This window comes from Falco rusticolus, chromosome 3, assembly GCF_015220075.1.
Source record: "Falco rusticolus isolate bFalRus1 chromosome 3, bFalRus1.pri, whole genome shotgun sequence".
Lineage (NCBI taxonomy): Eukaryota > Metazoa > Chordata > Aves > Falconiformes > Falconidae > Falco > Falco rusticolus.
The window spans coordinates 60,216,722-60,235,862 of NC_051189.1; the positions used below are offsets into that span (position 1 = coordinate 60,216,722).

General features: G+C 41.4%; 2 protein-coding genes and 2 long non-coding RNA genes across 6 annotated transcripts in view; 3 read left to right on the top strand and 1 right to left on the bottom strand.

Annotated features, from left to right (window-relative positions):
* The first annotated feature begins 24 nt into the window (after positions 1-24).
* NDUFV2 (NADH:ubiquinone oxidoreductase core subunit V2) lies at positions 25-14,575 on the top strand. Its single transcript, XM_037379260.1, has 8 exons — positions 25-163; positions 2,063-2,128; positions 7,910-7,972; positions 8,055-8,171; positions 9,778-9,946; positions 12,062-12,171; positions 13,066-13,142; positions 14,024-14,575. Exons 1-8 carry the CDS (start codon positions 122-124, stop codon positions 14,115-14,117), a joined length of 738 nt encoding a protein of 245 aa, XP_037235157.1. The 5' UTR covers positions 25-121; the 3' UTR covers positions 14,118-14,575.
* LOC119144230 lies at positions 2,135-6,258 on the top strand. The gene is made up of 2 exons (XR_005103014.1): positions 2,135-5,834; positions 5,869-6,258. It is a non-coding gene; the product is annotated as an uncharacterized LOC119144230 (long non-coding RNA).
* LOC119144228 lies at positions 13,623-18,863 on the bottom strand. The gene is made up of 2 exons (XR_005103010.1): positions 16,951-18,863; positions 13,623-13,781 (listed from the first exon to the last, which is right to left on the bottom strand). It is a non-coding gene; the product is annotated as an uncharacterized LOC119144228 (long non-coding RNA).
* A 32-nt stretch (positions 18,864-18,895) lies between these two features.
* ANKRD12 (ankyrin repeat domain 12) overlaps positions 18,896-19,141 on the top strand; it is a 65,895-nt gene continuing 65,649 nt past the window's right edge. For all 3 annotated transcript variants that reach the window (XR_005103009.1, XM_037379256.1, XM_037379257.1), the window contains exon 1: positions 18,896-19,122. The gene's annotated coding sequence lies outside the window, so the exon portion shown is untranslated. The remainder of the gene's footprint in view (positions 19,123-19,141) is intronic.

The following is a 19,141-nucleotide window of genomic DNA, read 5'->3' on the forward strand; positions in this document are numbered from 1 at the left end:
CACCCGGGCGCCTCGGGCCGGCGCATGCGCGGGGCGGGTCTCCTTGGGCGGCGCGGAGGGCGCGGGTAGGCCTCAAGGAGAGCGCGGCCAGGTGGGGGTCGCCGTTTCTGCCGCCGGCGCCATGTTCCTGTGCGCTGCCCTGCGGGCCGCGGCCACACGCTCGGTAAGGGGGAGGCAGCGGCGGCCACGCGTCTGGCCCCGCCGGCCGAGGCAGGGCGCCCGCTCGGCTGGAGGAGGCCGCGGGAGGGGTGGGAGGCCGCGGGGTGGGGGCCGGGGCCGGTGCTGCCCTCGCGGTGGGCGGGCGGTCGGGGGCCGCCGTAGCGCGGGGCCTCGGGAAGAGAGGCCCGGTGCCGACGGTGGGAGGGCGCCGGTGCCGGCTGTCTCCCTCGCCCTGGCGGCCCCGGTGCTTGCCGGAGCTGCTCGGCCGGCTCTGGAGGGGCGCTCTCTGCCTCGAGTGACAGAGGCTCCAGCAGCGACTGCTCGGTGCCGATTGCAGGTTATTGGAAAGCTTCCCAAGCGGGAATAAAACTTCCGACTTGGCGTACGTAAGACTAACCACGGGAAGGAAGCCCCTTGGTTTGTTTTTCGGTCCTGAGCAGCCCTTCACGCCAGTTGAAATCCTTTAGGCCAGTGCAGAAAACGGGGGCTCATCTTAGTTCGTCTTCAAGTCTGGAATTTACAGGTGTGGTTCTTGAAAACAGAGCAGTATTTATGGATAGAATAAAGGGCTTCCATCTGAAGTGCATCCTTTTGAAGGAGCGCCGCATGTGTGTTATATATACTACAGCATCACATCATTTACATGCGCCTTTCAGCATTGTCTGCAGAATTTCAGTTGTATTTGCAGGCTCTGCTAAGGCTTATAAGATTTTTGCCCGAATTTTATACGCTGTCTGGCTCACTGAGGGCAGTCACACTGGCATGTCAGTGCAGTTCATTCGATGTGCCTCAGTCTGTTGATAAAAGACAACAGACTGAGGGTCTCCTGTCACTCAGGAGTGATCTGCAGTCCACAGAGTTACGCAGGTATTCCAGAGTTCATCTTGGCCTCTGACACAGAAATGGCAGATTAATTGCTTTCCTGGCTGCTGCTTTCAGATGAGCCAGAACTAGAAAGCAAAGATGAAATGCATGTGTACAATATAACACACAACTGCAATCCAGTAAATTTCTTCCTGGAAGGACTGATCGTATGACTGCAGCCATCATGTGAAACTATGCTGCAGGTGAAACTACATGACATGCTTCTGAAAACACTGAGCTGATCAGGTTGCTCTTACAGAAGAGCAGGGGCTGTAGTTCCCTGGTACTTAGGTTTGTATTTCAAATCTGGCCCTGTGACTGTATTTTTGCTAGTTTGATGCTGAGCCACTTGGAAGTCCCACAAATTGTATATGGTAACAGAACTTAAGTAGTTGAGGGATTTTTTTTTTTTTAATATGCTATATTTCCACTTTGAAGAGATCTCAATCTTGATCTAGAAGCCAATGTAAAAATTTATGTAAAATTAATTTTCTTGATCCGTTTTGTCATGATGGATCCAGACAAAGTACTGAGAATAGCTGAACAGAACTTGCATATGGGTCTGTGTGTGGTTATTTCATGTTTGTGTTTACGTTTGTCCTCTTATGCCTGATCCCACTGTTCAGTTAGATAAAAGCTGAAGAAGCATGTAAATGTAGAGAAGAATCTCGGTAGTAATGGTAGCTTTTGCAAACTTTAAAGCATATGTGATGTAAAAATTGGAAAATTATTCATGAAATGTTTGATAAGAATTTGTTCAAGGCACATAAATCATAAATTAAGCTGTAGCAGAATGTTACCTGTTTGAAGTTAAATCCTTTTAACTTCTACATTGTCTGAAATGGTCAAGGTGAGTTAAGAAATTTGTTCTCCTAATAGTACAGGAGAGCTGTTAATAGTCTTCTTGAGTTGATTTAAATTATTAATGATGACAGTAGAATTAATGGCTTACACTTAAATAGAAATCAAGCTGGGTCTGAAAGCAGCTACTAGCAGTATGTAAATTATTAACTATTAATACTATCTATTTTCTTTGTAGATAAGACAAGTCCGATACTTACATAGAACAGCAGTGTGCCGTGCCAGTGGAGGAGCCTTATTTGTGGTATGTAGTTTTCTACCTTACTGTAAGGGGGATGTGTAAGAAGAGTTTGGCATATGCTTTTTTAATTTGCCTAAAAGTTTTTGATGGGCAGAAATTTACTATAGAAGCCTGCTGGCATTTGCGAAGAAGCGTTTTTTCCAGTAGAACTTTTCATTAGAATTGTGATGGAGAAGCAAAAAGGCTTGCTTATTTATTTGGCCTTGTGTTTCTTTCCTTATATAGTAAAAACTCTTTTATTAATAGTAATGGTAATATTAGCAGCATTTGTATGTGATTGCAGATGAGAGTTTGCTTAAACTTTTATCTCATTATGAAACAGGTTTTGTTTCCTTTTTTTATTGAGTTTGTAATTGAAGCTCATGAAAATTTTTGCAGGCACAATTTCTTGATTTCTAAAATTTGCTGCAGAATTACCCTTAGGTCCAGGTGTTGAAAAGTGCAATTCTTGTTTATATTATATTTGATATAACATGTTGCATAATGATTTATAATTGAGGCCATTAGGCATTATCGTAATAGTTATAAATAGTAATAGTGCTTGCAAAAAAGAAAAAGCCCTCAAATTTAACTGTGTAAAGCACGTGCGTTGGCTCTCTACCTCTGAAGAGAACCAGAAGCATCTCAGAGAGGTGTGTTCTGTCCTGTTCTGCTCCATTCAGAGCTTTACCTAGTCTGCAGTTTAACTGCTGAATAATTTGGGATTTTTCCAACAGTTGGTAGAAATCACCACTGTACAAAACTGACAACTTTGAAAGGAGATGCTCAGCATTTTTTAACAGATTTTTGTTGTTGTTGCCTTTATGCAGCTGTTTCTACAGCTTTTTAAATTAAGATGAAGTTAATGGAATTACAGTACATGCTTTGGATACATTTCCAGAAACCTGAGCAGGCATTGATGATTTACAGAGTGAGAGCTGGTATTCAAGGGATAGAGGAAACGACGTAGGCTGACAACTGAGGAAACTTCAGATGTAGTTTGAGGTTAGTAAAGACAGGCAAAAGGTGTCATTTGTACCCTAATGGATGTTGGTGTCTGGCTTATTTGCTGGAGGGAGGAGCCTGAAAACAGAAAGCAAAGTAGAAAAGTGAAGTTGTCTGTTTTAGTTTCTTGTGATTTGCAACTGTTTATTTAATAGCATCAATTTATTTTTATTCTGCAACAGGATTTTTGCTAGAAGAGCATAGGAAATTGTTTTTGTGGGGGCTTGTTCTCTGTGTGTGTGTTGAGTTTTTTTAACAGGGTAATATTTGTTCTGTGAAGTAAAAGGCTATGGGAAGAAGACATTTGGATGTCATTGTGTGTGTGTGTGTAGTTGCCCTAACTACAATAAAAACCTTCAGAGCAAATTTCAAGGGAAACTAGTCCTGCTGATTTGAGCTAAAGGCATTATTTTAATCAACAGTAGCTGTTTGTATACAATCAGAAAATGGGTCGTGTGTGTGTCCATGTCCCATTTCTCTAGAGGAAAAAACCCAACATGAAAAAGGTCTTAGCAGATAAAGGGTCAAACAAAGGCTGTGAAGAACCACTTGTGGAGGAATAGTGTGCTTACCTGGGAATAGCTGTAACCTGTTGTGGTGGTCCTCTTTGTATGTCAGTTTACACACAAATGTCTTTGTTTTGTCTTGCAAAGCATATTGGCGCTTCTTGTTGCACTTGCCACGTATGAAATCTCTATGTGAGGAAGGGAAATGCATACAGTGTCTTTGTTTTGTAACAGCAGGGGACAGGCTAGCAGGGGACCTGGTGGTCTAATTAAAATCTAGTATTAAAAGGCAGTTCTAATCTCTGTGCCTCTGTATCCCTTTGCAAACTTTTTTCATGCAAGTTTTTGCCTTACATCTTATCAGAAACATACAGAGATAAGAGAACTTCTACTGAAACCTCGTTTTATTCTGAAACAGCAAGAAGATACTTTCTCTCAACCATTAAACTCAGTCTGGTGCCATCACAGGCAGCTGGATCACACTCCAGAAAGAACATATCAAATTCAAAACTAGATAAATTGTTTGCCCATAGTAATATGAGGGCTGCTCCAAATCTATCATTTCTGATGGTTAGGGAAGGCCTGATTACAAAGATACTTTTATTTATAATAGTTATTTTTCTTTCTTTAAACATGCCCTCTCTATCTTTGACTTCTGCCTGACTTGTAGCTGTTAAAAGGAGGTTAAACTTAACTGTTGTACTTTGTGGGTTTTAATATATGAACTGAGTTTCCTTAACACATCAACTGCCCTGATGTTGCCTTTGTCATAGGGCTGCACAGGGATTCAGCAGAGAAGGTTACAGAATTGCTAATTATATTTTTTGTTACTTGTGAAATGGTCAGTTACTTGGGTCTGAGAGCACTTCCAGTGTTCTTAAATTAAGAGGTTTATATGTGGAGTTCTGCTGGAACAGTGAATACTTGCCCTTTGGAGAAGTAGTAAATTTCTTTTCATTGCTGATTTGATACAGACTTTTAATAGGTTGTTGCCCTAAACATAATTTCCCCTGCAGACCATGCAGACCATTTTGATTTACAGTGTTTTTAACTGGCATTCACTGCAGGGTACAGGTCAAATTTCAGCCAGCTTTTTTGCAGTATACATGAAAGCTAAATCATTCTAGTTATTCTATTGTAATTCTTCAGTGCTCTTTAATAATTGTGTCAAGAAAGGCAGATGAATAGATCACTGAAAAAGAAAAATAAAATGGCCCAGGTTGGTGTAGCAAAAAATGTGAGATGACCATCCAGCAGCCTTAGTACCTTCCCTGGGAGAGTACTGTGATCTATGGGGACAGCGTGGCTTGGGTAGGCCTTCTCAGTGCATTTTTCACACTTTTAAGTAGTCTAGGCTGGATGCTGCAATACAAATATGATACAGTAAAGCTATGCATGGAATCAAAACCTATTGTGTAAGACTTCAGGAAGTTGCAGAGCGCGTGAAAGGGTATCGGAAAAAATGTGTGGATAGAGTTTGACCTTGCATTTCAAGAAACTGCTGTAGTTGGCATATATGTAATTGTATTTAGTTTGTGTATGGAGGAAGCCTTAATATATCTTGTTTCTTTTTATAAGCATCTCTTAGATGAGGAAAGGTTGAGAGAGCTGGTCTGTTAGAGAAGGCTGAGGGAGTGGGGATCTTATTAATGTCCATAATACCTGAAGGGAGGGTGCACTGAGGGTAGAGCCAGGCTCTTTTTAGTGATGCCCAGTGACAGGACCAGTGACAGCCTCAGAGAACATCAGGAAACACTTTTTTAATGTGAGGGTGACCAAGAACTGGGACACGTTGCCCAGAGAGGTTGTGGAGTTTCCACAGAAGGTCCGGAAGCCATCTGGACATGGTCTGGGTAAGCAGCTCTGGGTGGCCCTGCTTAAGCAGGGGGGTTTGGCCCAGATGACTTTCAGAGGTCCCTTCCAACCTCAACCACTCTGTGATTTAAGACAGTATTTTTTCCAGTACTATGTCCTGAATTGTGATCTTTCTCTGCAGAATCTATAGCCTAAAAAAAGGCAGAAATGCACTCGCCATTTAGAAGTAAGTGAGATCGTGCAGGTCTCTGATAGATCATACAAATGGAAGACTAGGGAAAAGGTGACTGACAAATTCCTAACAGCTTGCTAAGCCTAGAACTCTGTAAACTCTGGATGAAAACTATGAAACTTACCACAGCACAGAATTGGGTGAAGCCCACTTAGAATGGAGAATAAACAAGGTGATATGATCGTATTCAGTGTTCAATAAACAAGGTGATATGATCGTATTCAGTGTTCACCTGTGCTGTAGCTTTTACAGTGCATCTTGGAGCCTTGCTGCACAGAGCTGACTGTGACAAACCAGCTTCTGATATAAAGTATTTATTATTCCTTTTCACTTGTAGGGTATTTAAGGATATCAGTTTAGAGATGATAGACTGAAAGGAGCAGCTGTTCTAGACAAGAAGATTTTAATAAATATACTTATTTGAAAACAAATTCAGATCAAGTACAATTGTAACTGTATGAAATAGCTATGGAAAGCAGACTAGCAGCCTGAAATAAAACGGGCATGCAGATTTGAGAAGGAAAAGTTAAGTTATGGAAATACTTATCCTTTATCCCCTTGTATTTGGTCTGTGTAGTTGCAGAACAGATCTGTAAGGGGAAAAAAATTGAAAGTTGCACAGTATTTACTATCAGTTTTTAGCAAAAAATTGCTGATGGAGGGACTTTCATTAAAATTGGTATCAACCCACTAACACTAAATACAAGGACTCAAATCCTTTATCTGGAAGGGTCAGTATAAAAAAATGGCAATTGTGTTCCTAAAACCTGTTTTATGTTGTCTTGTAGACCACACAATAGACAATTAATTCATACTTCATAAAATATTTGTAAAGGGAATTGGTTATCTTTCTGTAATTCCTGTTACTAGGGGGAAGTCAGCCTTGGTGGAGAAGTGTATATTGACTGTAGTTTTGTATTTGACTTGGAACTGTAGTAGGGATACATGTTCTCCAGTTGATGATGGCAGTAGTACTGTCTGCTCCAGGATATAGGCAGGATAAGCAAAGGGAATCTCTCACTAGACCCAACAGATGTAATTGAAGTTAAGTTTTTCGATAATTCCATATTAAAATTTCTAAGTCCAGGAATAGCTGTGGACCATACATACTTTCATTTCTGCACTGATGATGGTCTTTCAGTAGGTAAGTATCTTGCAATGTTAAAAAATTTCATTAAATCCTTTGCTGCTTAATAGAATGCAGTGTGGAAACTGCAGAATCACCCTAGGTTACTTGAGATAATGATCAAAGTCAGTGGAGTGGGTTTCTTTCTCCTAAATATACTTTTAAAGCTTTTATTATTAGGTAGTTGTGGATTACTTTTAACATCAAGCCTCAGGTATAACTTGTACTTTCCTCAAACTTTCTCAATTTGAAAATTATAAAGTTTGGAATGAAGCTTAGCTGTGATTATTTCAAGGATACCATAATGAGCTGCTTAGAGATAACTGAAATTTTTGTGCAGGAAGTTTCTTTGGTGGATAAGGATTTTCATCAGAACTAAGATTTTATTATAGGAAAATGTCACTTTCTTCAAGACTTCCAAATTTCTATTTTCTGAAAATAGAAGAACTAATTTCAGTTTGATGTTTCCTTAGAAGACCACCTTAAAAACAGTATGATAGAGTATCTTATTTTGGAAATCTTAATTCAAAATTCTGCTTCTTCCATTCTGATTCAGAATTGTATCTAAAATTAAAATGTTTAAATCCAATACAAATCAAAAGTTGATGTTAAAATGAATTAATAATGTGTTTGAATGTGCAAACATTTTAGTTGCATAGTAAGCTTCTTGATGAATTTTAGAGTATTTATAGTTAATGTCTCACGGGAAAAGAAAAAATGGGCTGTTGTGTTAGTCCCTTGCTGTTTATTAAGGTATTAACCGGAGGACTCTTAATCTACCAGAGATGAATTTGAACATAATTGCCAAACTGTATTAACAGTGTTTAAAAAAATGTATATTTTGATAACACTGTATTCCTCAGGAAATAATTTTTTGAATAGGAAATAAGAGGAATAAGTCATTATTTTTGAGTGATGAAATAATTATCAGTATTTTTGATAACTTTCCCAGAGATATTTAATCATTTGAGTACTATGAAATTTTTATCTGGAATATATTGGTTTTACCCAAGCTACTCAACTGTAACTGTCTAATGAGAAGATACTTTACAACAGTAAATCTGTCCTGAATAATTTCCTGACAATCCCTATGTTTACACATTTTTTTTCTTTTTCTGAAGCACAGAGATAGTCCTGAAAATAATCCAGATACTCCATTTGAGTTCACACCTGAAAACCAAAAGGTATGCAGACAAACAAAGTTAAATACACAGACTTTGTCTTCACATCAGTACTGATACCTTTTCCCTCTTTCCCTTTAAAAAGCGAATAGAAGCAATCATAAACAACTACCCAGGGGGACATAAGTCTGCAGCTGTCATGGCAGTACTAGATTTGGCACAAAGACAGCATGGATGGTTGCCCATATCAGCTATGAACAAGGTATTTGGTAATTAATTGTCTTTCAAGCAGAATAATACTGTTTTCTTTAAATATCTTGCTATAATATTAGCATACTAGTGTAGGAATTTACATGTGGTATAGAATTGTGAGAATTTCCTATGAGAATATGTTTTAAATAAAAGGGAAGACTAATGCAGAAAACTGGGGGCTCTATTGTTTACATAATGTTAGCTCATTGCTAGAAATTGCAGACAGAAGAAAAATTACATGAGCCCTGTTTAGATAGGCACTTTTCCCAGAATCATCCTGCAAGTAGGAACAGAAACTTGAAAGATTTGGTTCACTGCTGAATTTGGGGAAAGAAGAAAAGAACAATGGAGTTTTTCTCCTCCCAGATCAGTGGCACAACATGCATTGCCAGGATTGTACTCTAGGCCCATAAAGGCTTCTGCAGAGCAGTGTTAGTGTAGTATGTGTCATGAGTGTTGTATAATGCCTCACAGAAAGTGCCCAGAAGACTTAGCAAGTTATATATTAAAATGGTTTCAAAATAAGCAAGCAACTACACTGCTCTGAGGTGACAGGTTGCATGACGGTAATCAGATACCAAGAAATAAAAATTTCTGGTTTATATTCATATCAATAAATCTGTCCTATTTTGTGGTGCAATCTGGCATATCAGTTTTAAAGTGAAAAGTGTTTAATGCAATCAAGATGTGCTGAGTGTCAGTGTTATAGAAATTATTGAAGGAGTTAAGTGCACATTTAGGGAAGGGCAACATATCTGCTAACTGTTTCTACAGTGTAACATAAAGCCTCAAATCCCCATTACTACTGAATGGGGCAAGTATTTTTGTTTATTTCAGTTTTGGATTGATACTATATTTTAGAGTAAATAATCTTAAGATATTTTTTTAAGTGAACAGATATTTTCCATGGCTTGTTACTTGTCTACTATAGAGACTGGAACGTAAAACAGTTACCCTTTTGAAAACAGAGCCAGTTCTCAACCTGAGCAGTTTGCCAGGGTTCCAGGTTAATGAGGTCAGGGATACCTGCACCAGAACTGGCTTCATGGAGATTGTGCTTCACTCCCTATTTATTAAATGTGATGCCAACCTGCAGATGCAGTTGTGGTGTTTCTTGGGCCAGCCCTGGTGTGTCACAGAACCTGAGACACACCTGCTGTATCTGAATTGGGTGAGCTAGTGCCAGCCTGTAAGTATCCCATAACAAAAAAGTCCTATGTGGGTTAGTGCAAGCAGATTCATACAAATTTGTTCATTCATACAGCAAAAGAGAAGTATAGTATGAGCTGGAGGTGACAGTGAAAGCTAGAACCCAGCTGACTCCTCACATCTGCTTGTGCATGGTGCTAGATGCTGGAGGGGAATTGCCTTGAACTCCACACTGCTAATCTGTGCCTTAGTGACCAAGTTTGTGCTCGAGCTGGGTGACTCCAATCAGAGTAACTCAAGTGCTTTTTCTTGGCACTTGAATACAGTTGTGCTTTGATACCCATCTCCTTCCTCTCCTTTATCCATTACCAACAGAGGACAGGTGATTTTACTGAAATGGTGTGTTAAATGCCTTTACTAATGCCCTGTGAGAATTCAATATAGTGTCTGTTTTCCCCTTGTTACAGGTTGCTGAAATTTTAGAAATGCCTCCCATGAGAGTATATGAAGTGGCAACCTTCTATACAATGTATAATCGCAAACCTGTTGGGAAATACCATATTCAGGTCTGCACTACCACGCCTTGCATGCTGCGAGATTCTGATAGTATTTTAGAAGCCATTAAGAAGAAACTTGGTATGTCACGAATTTATAATACTTTTTGTGATTTTTTTTTTACCTTTGCTTAATGATACTGAAGTAAATTTTTTCATATGGTGGGGACAGAGCAATAGTATTGAAATTATAGAGTGAAATAATTGGAAAACAGGCACTAAACACTTCACATTTCAGATTTGGCATTTATTCTTTATTTTTAATAATTTCAGTACAGTAGAGCAGAAAAGACCATTGTCTGGAGCACCATTCAGTGGTCTTAAAGTGGTTTTAAGGGCAGTTTGCCAGGAAATACATTATTCTAGTATGACTCTGGACTGAGAAAGTAAGCCCTATCCCGTATATAGGAGAGGACTTTGAATGCTATGGGGTACTTTTTTATATGTGAAGTAAGATTTTAAGGTATATGCTGTATAAAAGTTGTTTGTGAGGGTTTTTTTACTTATATAAGGTGATAGAACCATAGAATGGTTTGAGTTGGAAGGGACCTTAAAGATCATCTAGTTCCAACCCCCCTGCTGTGGGAAGGGACACCTTCCACTAGACATAAAGGGAGGCCACTATAAGGTCTCCTTGGAGCCTTCTCTTCTCCAGGCTGAACAACCCCAACTCCCACAGCCTGTCCTCATGCAGGGGGGTGGGGTGGCGGTGCTCCAGCTCCCTGATCATTTTTGTGTGGCCCTCCTCTGGACTTGCTCCAACAGGCCCATGTCCTCCTTATATTGTGAGGCCCCAGAACTGAACACAGTACTCCAGATAGGGTCTTGCAAAGACCTGAGCAGAGGGGCAGAATCGCCTCCCTCAACCTGCTGGTCATGCTTCGATGCAGCCCGGGATTCTGTTGGCTTTCTCGGCTGTGAGCCCACATTTGAGTCATGTCCAGTCTTTCATCCATGAGTACCCCCAAGTCCTTCTCCTCAGGGCTGCTCTCAATCCACTCATTGCCCAGCCTGCATCCATGTTAGGGATTGGCTGTGTTAAACTTCATGATGTTCACACAGGCCCATCTTTCTAGCCTGTCAAGGTTCCTCTTGATGGCCAACGTGATGTTAATATACCTTAAGTATTCTCCATGGAAAAAGTCAATTGAGAGTACTGCATCATACGAGATAGAAGGAGAGCTCATGGGTTTTGTGTGTGGGTTGGCTTTGGTTGTGGGGTTTTTTCATCCTTAGGTGGTCATGCGGAGGGGGTAAGATCAGCAACTAACAACATTTCCACTTCTATGAAGGCACAATCTGTGCTAACATTTCCTAAGAATCACTGTGGTAAGAGCTGCAGAACAGCTGCTTGTTATCTTGCACTTCATATATTCTGTTGTCTGGAAAAGGCATATTTAGATTAAATTTGTCTTAAGTCTGTTACTGCAAAGGTAGCTTAATTTTAACTGAAACTCTTAAGCTTGAGAAATTGAAGCATTAAGGATTAATTGTGTAGCTCTTACTGAGACACAGACCTTCCTTAAGACTTTTACTAGTCCCCCACTCCACACACACACCCCCAACTATGGAGGAAAACTGCTTTCAGCATTCTTCCTTCCATGGAATATTTTGTCAAGATCAGATTCTGAGATGTTATTCCAGCTAACCTGCCCTCTGGGGAGGTTCTGTATCTCTACAACAATAGTGTGTCATGAAGTTAACTTATGTTTATAGAGTTGCTGCATAAATGAGTCTTTGTGTATAAATTTGGAACTTGTTTATGAATTTGTAGCTAACAATGTTAATGCTTGGATCTGTTTATTTGGGAATTTAATACTCAGCACTGCATATTAACATATTTCGTATCGGCATGTGAAAGCTATGTTTTCCCTATTTTTCGATTCTATTGCATGGATTACTAAAAATGTTCCTGAGTAGAGCTGTTCTGTTTGTCAGAATTGTCATTTCATAGTTATTTTTAATAAATCATACCTGCAGACCTGTAAATGAGGTCTCAGAAATGTATCTGAAAACAGACTTCACAGTTTATTAGAATTTTTAATGGAAACATGTTGGACGTATTTAAGGGGACTTAACTATGCAAATGTTTAAGGCCAAACTACAAGTAATGAGAAGTCTATGGAGTACTTAAATTCGTGCTTTATTAAACTCGTTCAATAAGCATTGCTGAACCTAGTATTCTTTATTGGTTTAGGTATAAAAGTTGGGGAAACCACACCGGATAAACTCTTCACGCTGATAGAAGTGGAATGTCTAGGTGCTTGTGTAAATGCCCCGATGGTACAAATAAACGACAATTACTATGTAAGTATTACATTCCCTTTTTAAAGGTTAAACTTTTTTGCTGGGTTACCTGTACTATCACATGTTTCAGATTGTGAAGTTTTGGTCAGTTACTTCAAATTCCTATTGGCAGGGACAATGTTACAACCTAGGGCATCTTTTAGTTTCTTGGACCCTTCCTAGAACACTTCATCTGTATCACAGTGTGTCAGTGTATTTTTCCTTTCAGTTACTGTCTTGATTTATACAAGTGGGACAATATATTTTTGGTGGTAGTGGTCTGCCAGTAATCTGGAATTTTTAAATAGGTATTTGATAAGCCTTTAAATGTGCTTTAAAGCAGTCTGTTAGAAAGCGTGGACTGGTTTAACGCTATTTTTGAACTTCTGGAATTATTATGACTCATTTAGATGCCATCAGACCAAAGGAGTTAATGTATTGACTGAATCTAAATATTTAAATATTCTTTAAAAAAGCAAGTTATTGGTCTGACTAATATTTTCAGAACTGTTCTCTTGAACTGTATCCACATTTTTTTATCACAGCTGACCCTATTTTGCAGTACATCCAACAGCACGTGTATAGTGTGTAGGCAGAGATCCAGCTCACTAATGTACCAAGGAAGCTGGAAACACAAACCAATGTTAGAGGGGATCCACATCAACACTGTTAAGTTTTAACATAGCTTCTGCAACTACATGTAAAACAAATTTTTCACGTTAAAATGACAGTAGGCTTTTTCATTTTCCTTATTGTTTAAACCAGTATGTGTGTTAATGGACAGGATCAGAATTACCTATGCTAGGTTAACACCTAAGAGCACAATTTTGAATGCTGCAGTTAGCACAATTGCTGACTATTTTTCTGTTTTGTCAGTGGTGGTTGGTTGATGATTTATTTTACTTTTTTTTACAGGAAGATTTGACACCCAAAGATATTGAAGACATAATTGATGAACTAAAGGCTGGGAAAGTTCCTAAACCTGGCCCGAGGTATATTTGTATAATACTGGCTAATTGATTGAAGCCTGATCCTTTTCAGAAACTAAATTCCTGTTCCAGTGATTTCAGTTCACAACCTACAGCTAAAAAGCATTAATTTACTGAACAGAATGGCATGCTTTCTGTGCCTTTCTATACATTCAAAGCCAAAAGGAACAGGAAAGAACTGAGAATTTTGATGTTATTGATGACTGACTGGAGGAGTGAAAACATCAACTCTGACTTGGCTTAGTAATTAACAGGTGAATGATATCACCTGTTGGAAATTTTTTTTGTCTTGATCATTTAAATCAACAAATGCCTGTTGGTTGCTTGGGGTTTTTTTTATTTCTGACAAAAAACAGACAGTGAGTTTGTTAAAGTGTTATTATTTCTGAACTTTTCTTAATCAGTTATTTCCCACTGTTCTTTATTAGCCCAACTACACATATGCTTATGTGATGGTGGAATTAATTTGACTTGAACGTGTTAGCTATTCCTGTTGATTCTATAATTTTTTTTAATACAAGAACAATCTTAAAACAGGTACAGTTTCCAAACACAGGGAAGCATCACTAACAAAAATCACTGATACAATTGGATACTGCCTTTGGTATTACTGGGATCAACATCATGTGTTGGCTGGCCAACCTGCAAATAAATGAAAGAAAACTAGTGGTCCTGTCTTGCATTTCAGTCAGAAGACTTTGTCACTACCTGATTTAGAATCCTTTTGATTTAAGAGTAGCATTCTGAAGGAGGAATAGGAAGAAAAGAAAAAAGTGGCTTCAGCCTTAAGTCAGATTTTGTAACTTGTCTTCTATCCAGTGATTAAAATAGTATCTGAGATTATAACAATACCAGTAATGAAAAAAACTGCTTTTATTTTTCAGGAGCGGACGTTTTTCTTGTGAGCCAGCTGGTGGCCTTACTTCTTTGACTGAACCACCCAAAGGACCAGGCTTTGGAGTTCGAGCTGACCTCTAAGGATTTTTGTAATACAAAATGAACTGTCTAAAAATAATAAAGTAACTTTAATCTCAGTAAAGTGATGTATGTGCTATTACTTTTTTTAAAAAATGAAGAATGCAACAGCAAATAGTGTATCTTACTTGCTGTGGTTTTAACTCCTGTAAAGCATAATCGTAATTTTGGATTATAAGAAAAGTGGTTCTGTAAAGTGACTCGCTAAGAGAGTCCACTTATGGTCACTGAGAGGTGAAAGCTGCATCTTTTGATCTGTCATTGAAAATTCCTTCCACTTTTTTTCTAAGGTTCTTTGACAAAGCATTAAAACTGACTAAATTACAAATCTGGTAAACGCATAATGAAACAAATTGAAAGGAAATTATCTGTCACAACTTCATCACAGTTTACTTTTAATTGCAATTCAAAAACTATTAAAAAATGGGAAAGGAGATCCAAGCTGCATTTAAAAAAAAAAACTGGTATGTTCAGTAAGAAGTGGTTCTTCTTGAGTCACCATTCAGTGGCCAGGAAAAATGAGAAAATTACCTTTTTTTGTTACAAAAAACCTCCAACCATATAGTGGTAGTACTCTACTAAAAGAATGTACAGCAACAAGAAACAACTTCCTGTACAAATTCACTCAATACAGCCAAGGTATGCAGTTGGGGGCACTTTAATACATGCGTAAGCGTAATATATGAAACTAGATCACAGATCCTTCTCTGACCTTACTGCTGTGTATCAGCTACTTTTAAGAAATCTGTGTGAAATTGAGGTATTCCTCCCAATACAAAGTTGAATTGACTGCATATTAACACAATATCTATGCTTATAAAATCTGGCAAATGCGTTATATATGTACATATACATACATTTCACTGTAAATCGGGAAATGTGAACATGTTTGTCACCTGAGAGCATATAGTGCCTGCCTCTTCTAAAATCTGCTGTGGAACTTACATTTATTACAATTAATGTGATAGATGGAGCTTAACTGTATTATTTGTATCTTATTCTACATTATGTTGTTTTTATAATCCAATTAATTTTCTAAACTATTGTCCCTCCTTTAAGTCAAATTTTGCATCTACAGATTTTCCTGCATAATGATTATATGTTTGTGCCCCACCTTTATTTCAGTAGGCTCTGTGAAGTTCCTCGATTTATTGTTGAACAAGTAGTGTTACTGTTGGTAGTTCTGAAAACAATATATATGTTTATCGTTTGTATGTAAAACTTGCTATCCCTTCTACACTACTGAATTTATAAAATTAAATAATTTAGTTGCATACAAATGGAAAAGTAAACTTGATGAGTGAAGCAGTTGCCCTATAAGCATGAAAAAAAACCTTGCAAGTGGTATAGAATACTGTGTGTATCAGAAAACATTACATTGCCTGAAGTATTATCTGTACTTTAAAGTTAATGAACGCTTTTCTGAAAGATAGTATTGAATATTTTAGGTAACAAGTATTACCAGGACAAAATTTCTGTTATCCTCAATTCTTAATAGCAGAGGGTTACTAATAGTAATTCTGGGCAGCTGATGCTAACCTGTCAAGTAAGTAAACACAGTTCTGCAGTTTTGATCTACCAGTTATTATCTTGGACTGTAAGAGTACCAAGTGGTCAAATGAAAAACAAGTACAGCAACAGTCAAGACATTCCTTAAAATGGGTAATGCAGCATTAACAGAACTGATCCTGTGTTTTCAGTGGTCTTGTTTGCCCCTCTTCTCCAATGGGGGAAAAATGGAAGAATTCACATGCTGTAGAAATTCTCTAAAAGCTGAAGTTAAAAAAAAAAAAAAAAACAAAAGCAATAAACTGGGGAGGAGGGGGAAAAAAAATAATAAAAGACTACCTAGAGAAGTTTTTAAGAAAAACAGGTACAGTCTTGGGAAAAGAAATGAGATTTAGAACATGGAAGCAGAAGACATGGAAAGAATCCACTGGACTGAGTAGGTCGTGGTTCTTTCCTTTGGTAAAGATGGAAGAAAGTCTGGAATAATAGGAAACCACTGGATACCCAATGATGTGTTCAATGTTGGATAACGGAAAGACTTCCAGACCTCCACGTGCCACTAGAAAAATGTTACTTGGAACAGTGTTCTATCACTACATAGGAAGAAGCAATGAAATTCAGTTCTACCTGTGCAGTGTGTTAGCTGGGCTCACTGGCTGACCTGCCAGGGGCCAGTATGTATGCTTTCAGCAGCATGACATTGTGCAAGTTCTTAGCATAAAAGTTCTTGATTTAGTATTTTGTACTGCAGTCTTGAGATTTTTCAGTCATTCAATTACTAGACTGAAGTCAGCAATTACACAGTTCAACCAGGTGCTATGCGCGTTTGTCTTTGTCAAGACCAGCAGTTCACACAGCTGACAATACAAATGTTTCTCTAGGGAGGGCAGATCAAGGGAAGTGCTGTGCATGCCCCCACAGTGGAGCTACAAAGGCATTTTGCAGCTATGCTGGATGTAAAAGGGAGTGGCTTCTGGAGACAAGGGGAAGAAGCTAACAGTGGTAGCAATTAACTGACTGATGCTTTTTACTAGTCCAAATAATAGTTCTTAAAAAAGGCTTAAGGAACTATTTTTTAGTTACTGATAGACACTATTATAAAATGTTAACATCTGCTGCTGGAGATGTTCTCATGAGACTCCTTCCCTGTTACTTTAGCTGCTGGTTGCAAACACCTACCAACACACAGTGAAATCCTGGAGGTGCACCACTCACGCTGATGCACAAAGAATGCAGCATTGCACCACTGCACTACACTGGAAGCCTGTCATGTTTTACAGGGTCAATCATCATTATCCCTATATAGTACTGTGGAAAGAAAAAATACCCCGCCTTGGGAAACAGTTCTACTCCACTTATGCTGACAGTCTATAGCCCATCTGCTCTTCATCCACTTGCCACCTCAAGTGATGATCTCTGTAATCGATGCAACAGGAAAGTGAATGCAACTCCCTTTGTTAGGTGGTCCGAGGTGCTGGCCTACCTGCTCCTGGTCAGCTGACACTACTCATCTTACACTAGCAGAATCAAATGAAAATGAAGGCAGTTGCTTTACGTATTATCTCTGTGTTTGTACACCAAGATTTTGAAAGCAGGTGAGAGAAGTCTGCCTAGACAATGAGCTGTTGTGCAGCATGCGAATGTTTGGGATTTGTGATGCTATTCTCTACCCATTCTGGAACATGATGGGTGGAAATCAGAATATAAGGGAAGTCCACACAATAGATAGTTTTAATCAAAGTCACCTTTTAATTCTGAAAAATTCACCTTTCTGACTTGTGTAGAATATTAAGGAATTCTTGCTTTCTACACTGTAGCAGTTGAAAGTAATCCAGTAGTAGACTAAGCACAGGAAGTAAGACTAAATGGAAGGGCCTTGTTCAGCTGCCTTCTCAAAACATGGCATCCCAACAGCCCACCTGTCTTTAGCACCTTCCAGAAACAATCTGGAGAGTCTTATTTGAGAACCCACCAGTACAGAACCACACAGATGCCTTAAGTCTCACGACATGATACTACTTTAATAAGCAGATGCAAAATCTTTCACAAGTGCAGATGAATGACCAGTTTTCAAGGTTGCAGCTAAGACTAACATTAGTCCACTGTAACCCCTATCGATGCATTTGTATGACGTCTGTCTTATCGGTGCAAGACCCCACCGCAAAATACTGGTTTTGTTCTGAAACCTGGAAGCGGGCCTAAGCTTCAAAGGCCAAGCTGTGCCCGCCTGCGGGCCGCATGCTCCCCCCGCAGGTCCCGCAGCGCTCTGCGGGCCCCCACCGCGCCGGCTGGGAGCAGCGAGGGGGTGCGGTGGAGGCTCTGCCCAGGCCCGGCGCGGCGGGCTCGCTCTCCCCCCTCTCTGCCCGGGTGCCCCGAAGGCGAACGGCCCCCCCGGCGCCGCGCCACACGCACCTGCCTCCAGGCGCTTCTCCCAAAAGCTGCGGGCCCTGTACCTGCAGCCTGCCGGTACGCTGCGCTCCTCTCAGCCCCTGTGAGCACGCGTACGCCCGGCCGTGAGGCGCCCCCCCAACGGGACCAACAACCCCCTAACCGCCAGCGCCCGCACCTGCCTCATTTGGATGCGCCGCCGCCACCGGGCAGCGCCCAGCGCGCAGGCGCAGTGCGCCGGTTGTTAAAACTCACTGCGCCATCGCCGCCGGAAAACCCCTCCCCGGGGAGGGAGCGGCCGCCGTGGCAGCGGCGAAGGTCGCGCTTCTGGGTCTAGGTCCGTTCCTGTCCCGTAGGGACCGGGAAGCTCTCGGCCCCGTCCCTGCCCTGCGGCCAGGCGCGGCGCGGCCGGGCCGCCGCCATTTCCAGAAAGTTCCAGCGGCCGCGGCCCAGCGGAGCGGGGCTGCGCCGGCGCGTGCGCACTGCGCGCGCCCTCCCGTCGCCGCCCTCTTCCCTTACGCCCCCCACCCCGTCCCCGCACCCTGCGAGCCCGTTATTCCTCGCCGCCTGCGTGCGCGGGGGGACGGGGCGCCCCGCCCATACAGCGGCTGAGGAGCCCGGCGGGGCGGGGTGGGGGGGGGCGCGTCCGCGTCCGTTCCCCCTGGGATGGGGAACAGAGCGGTGCCGTGATGCTGCCCCCCCTCCCCCTTCCCTCCCCAACCGCCGCCCGGGCGGTGTAACGTTCGCGGCAGTGCCCGCCCGCCCGCGTCCCGTGCCCTGTGTGAGGCCACGTGGGCGGGGCTCGGCCAATGGGAGCCGCGCCGAGCGCTACTCGAGCCGCGACGTTGGGGAAGGGGGAGGGGAGCGGCAGCGCAGGGTGAGAGGGAGGGAGGGCGACAGCGGGCGGGGGAGGGGAGCTTTCGGAGCCGACAGCCACGGCGGCCGGAGCCGGGGCTGAGCCCGCGCCCCAGCCCCTGGGCACCGCCGGTGGCGGCGGGCGGCACCCGCGCTCCTGTCGGATCTCCGCGGCCGCACCGGCACGGAGAGGGAGGAGCGGGGGAGCGGCGGGAGGAGGAGGAGGACGCGTCCCGCCGCCGGCTCCCAGGAGAAGGTAAGGACCGGAGCGCACC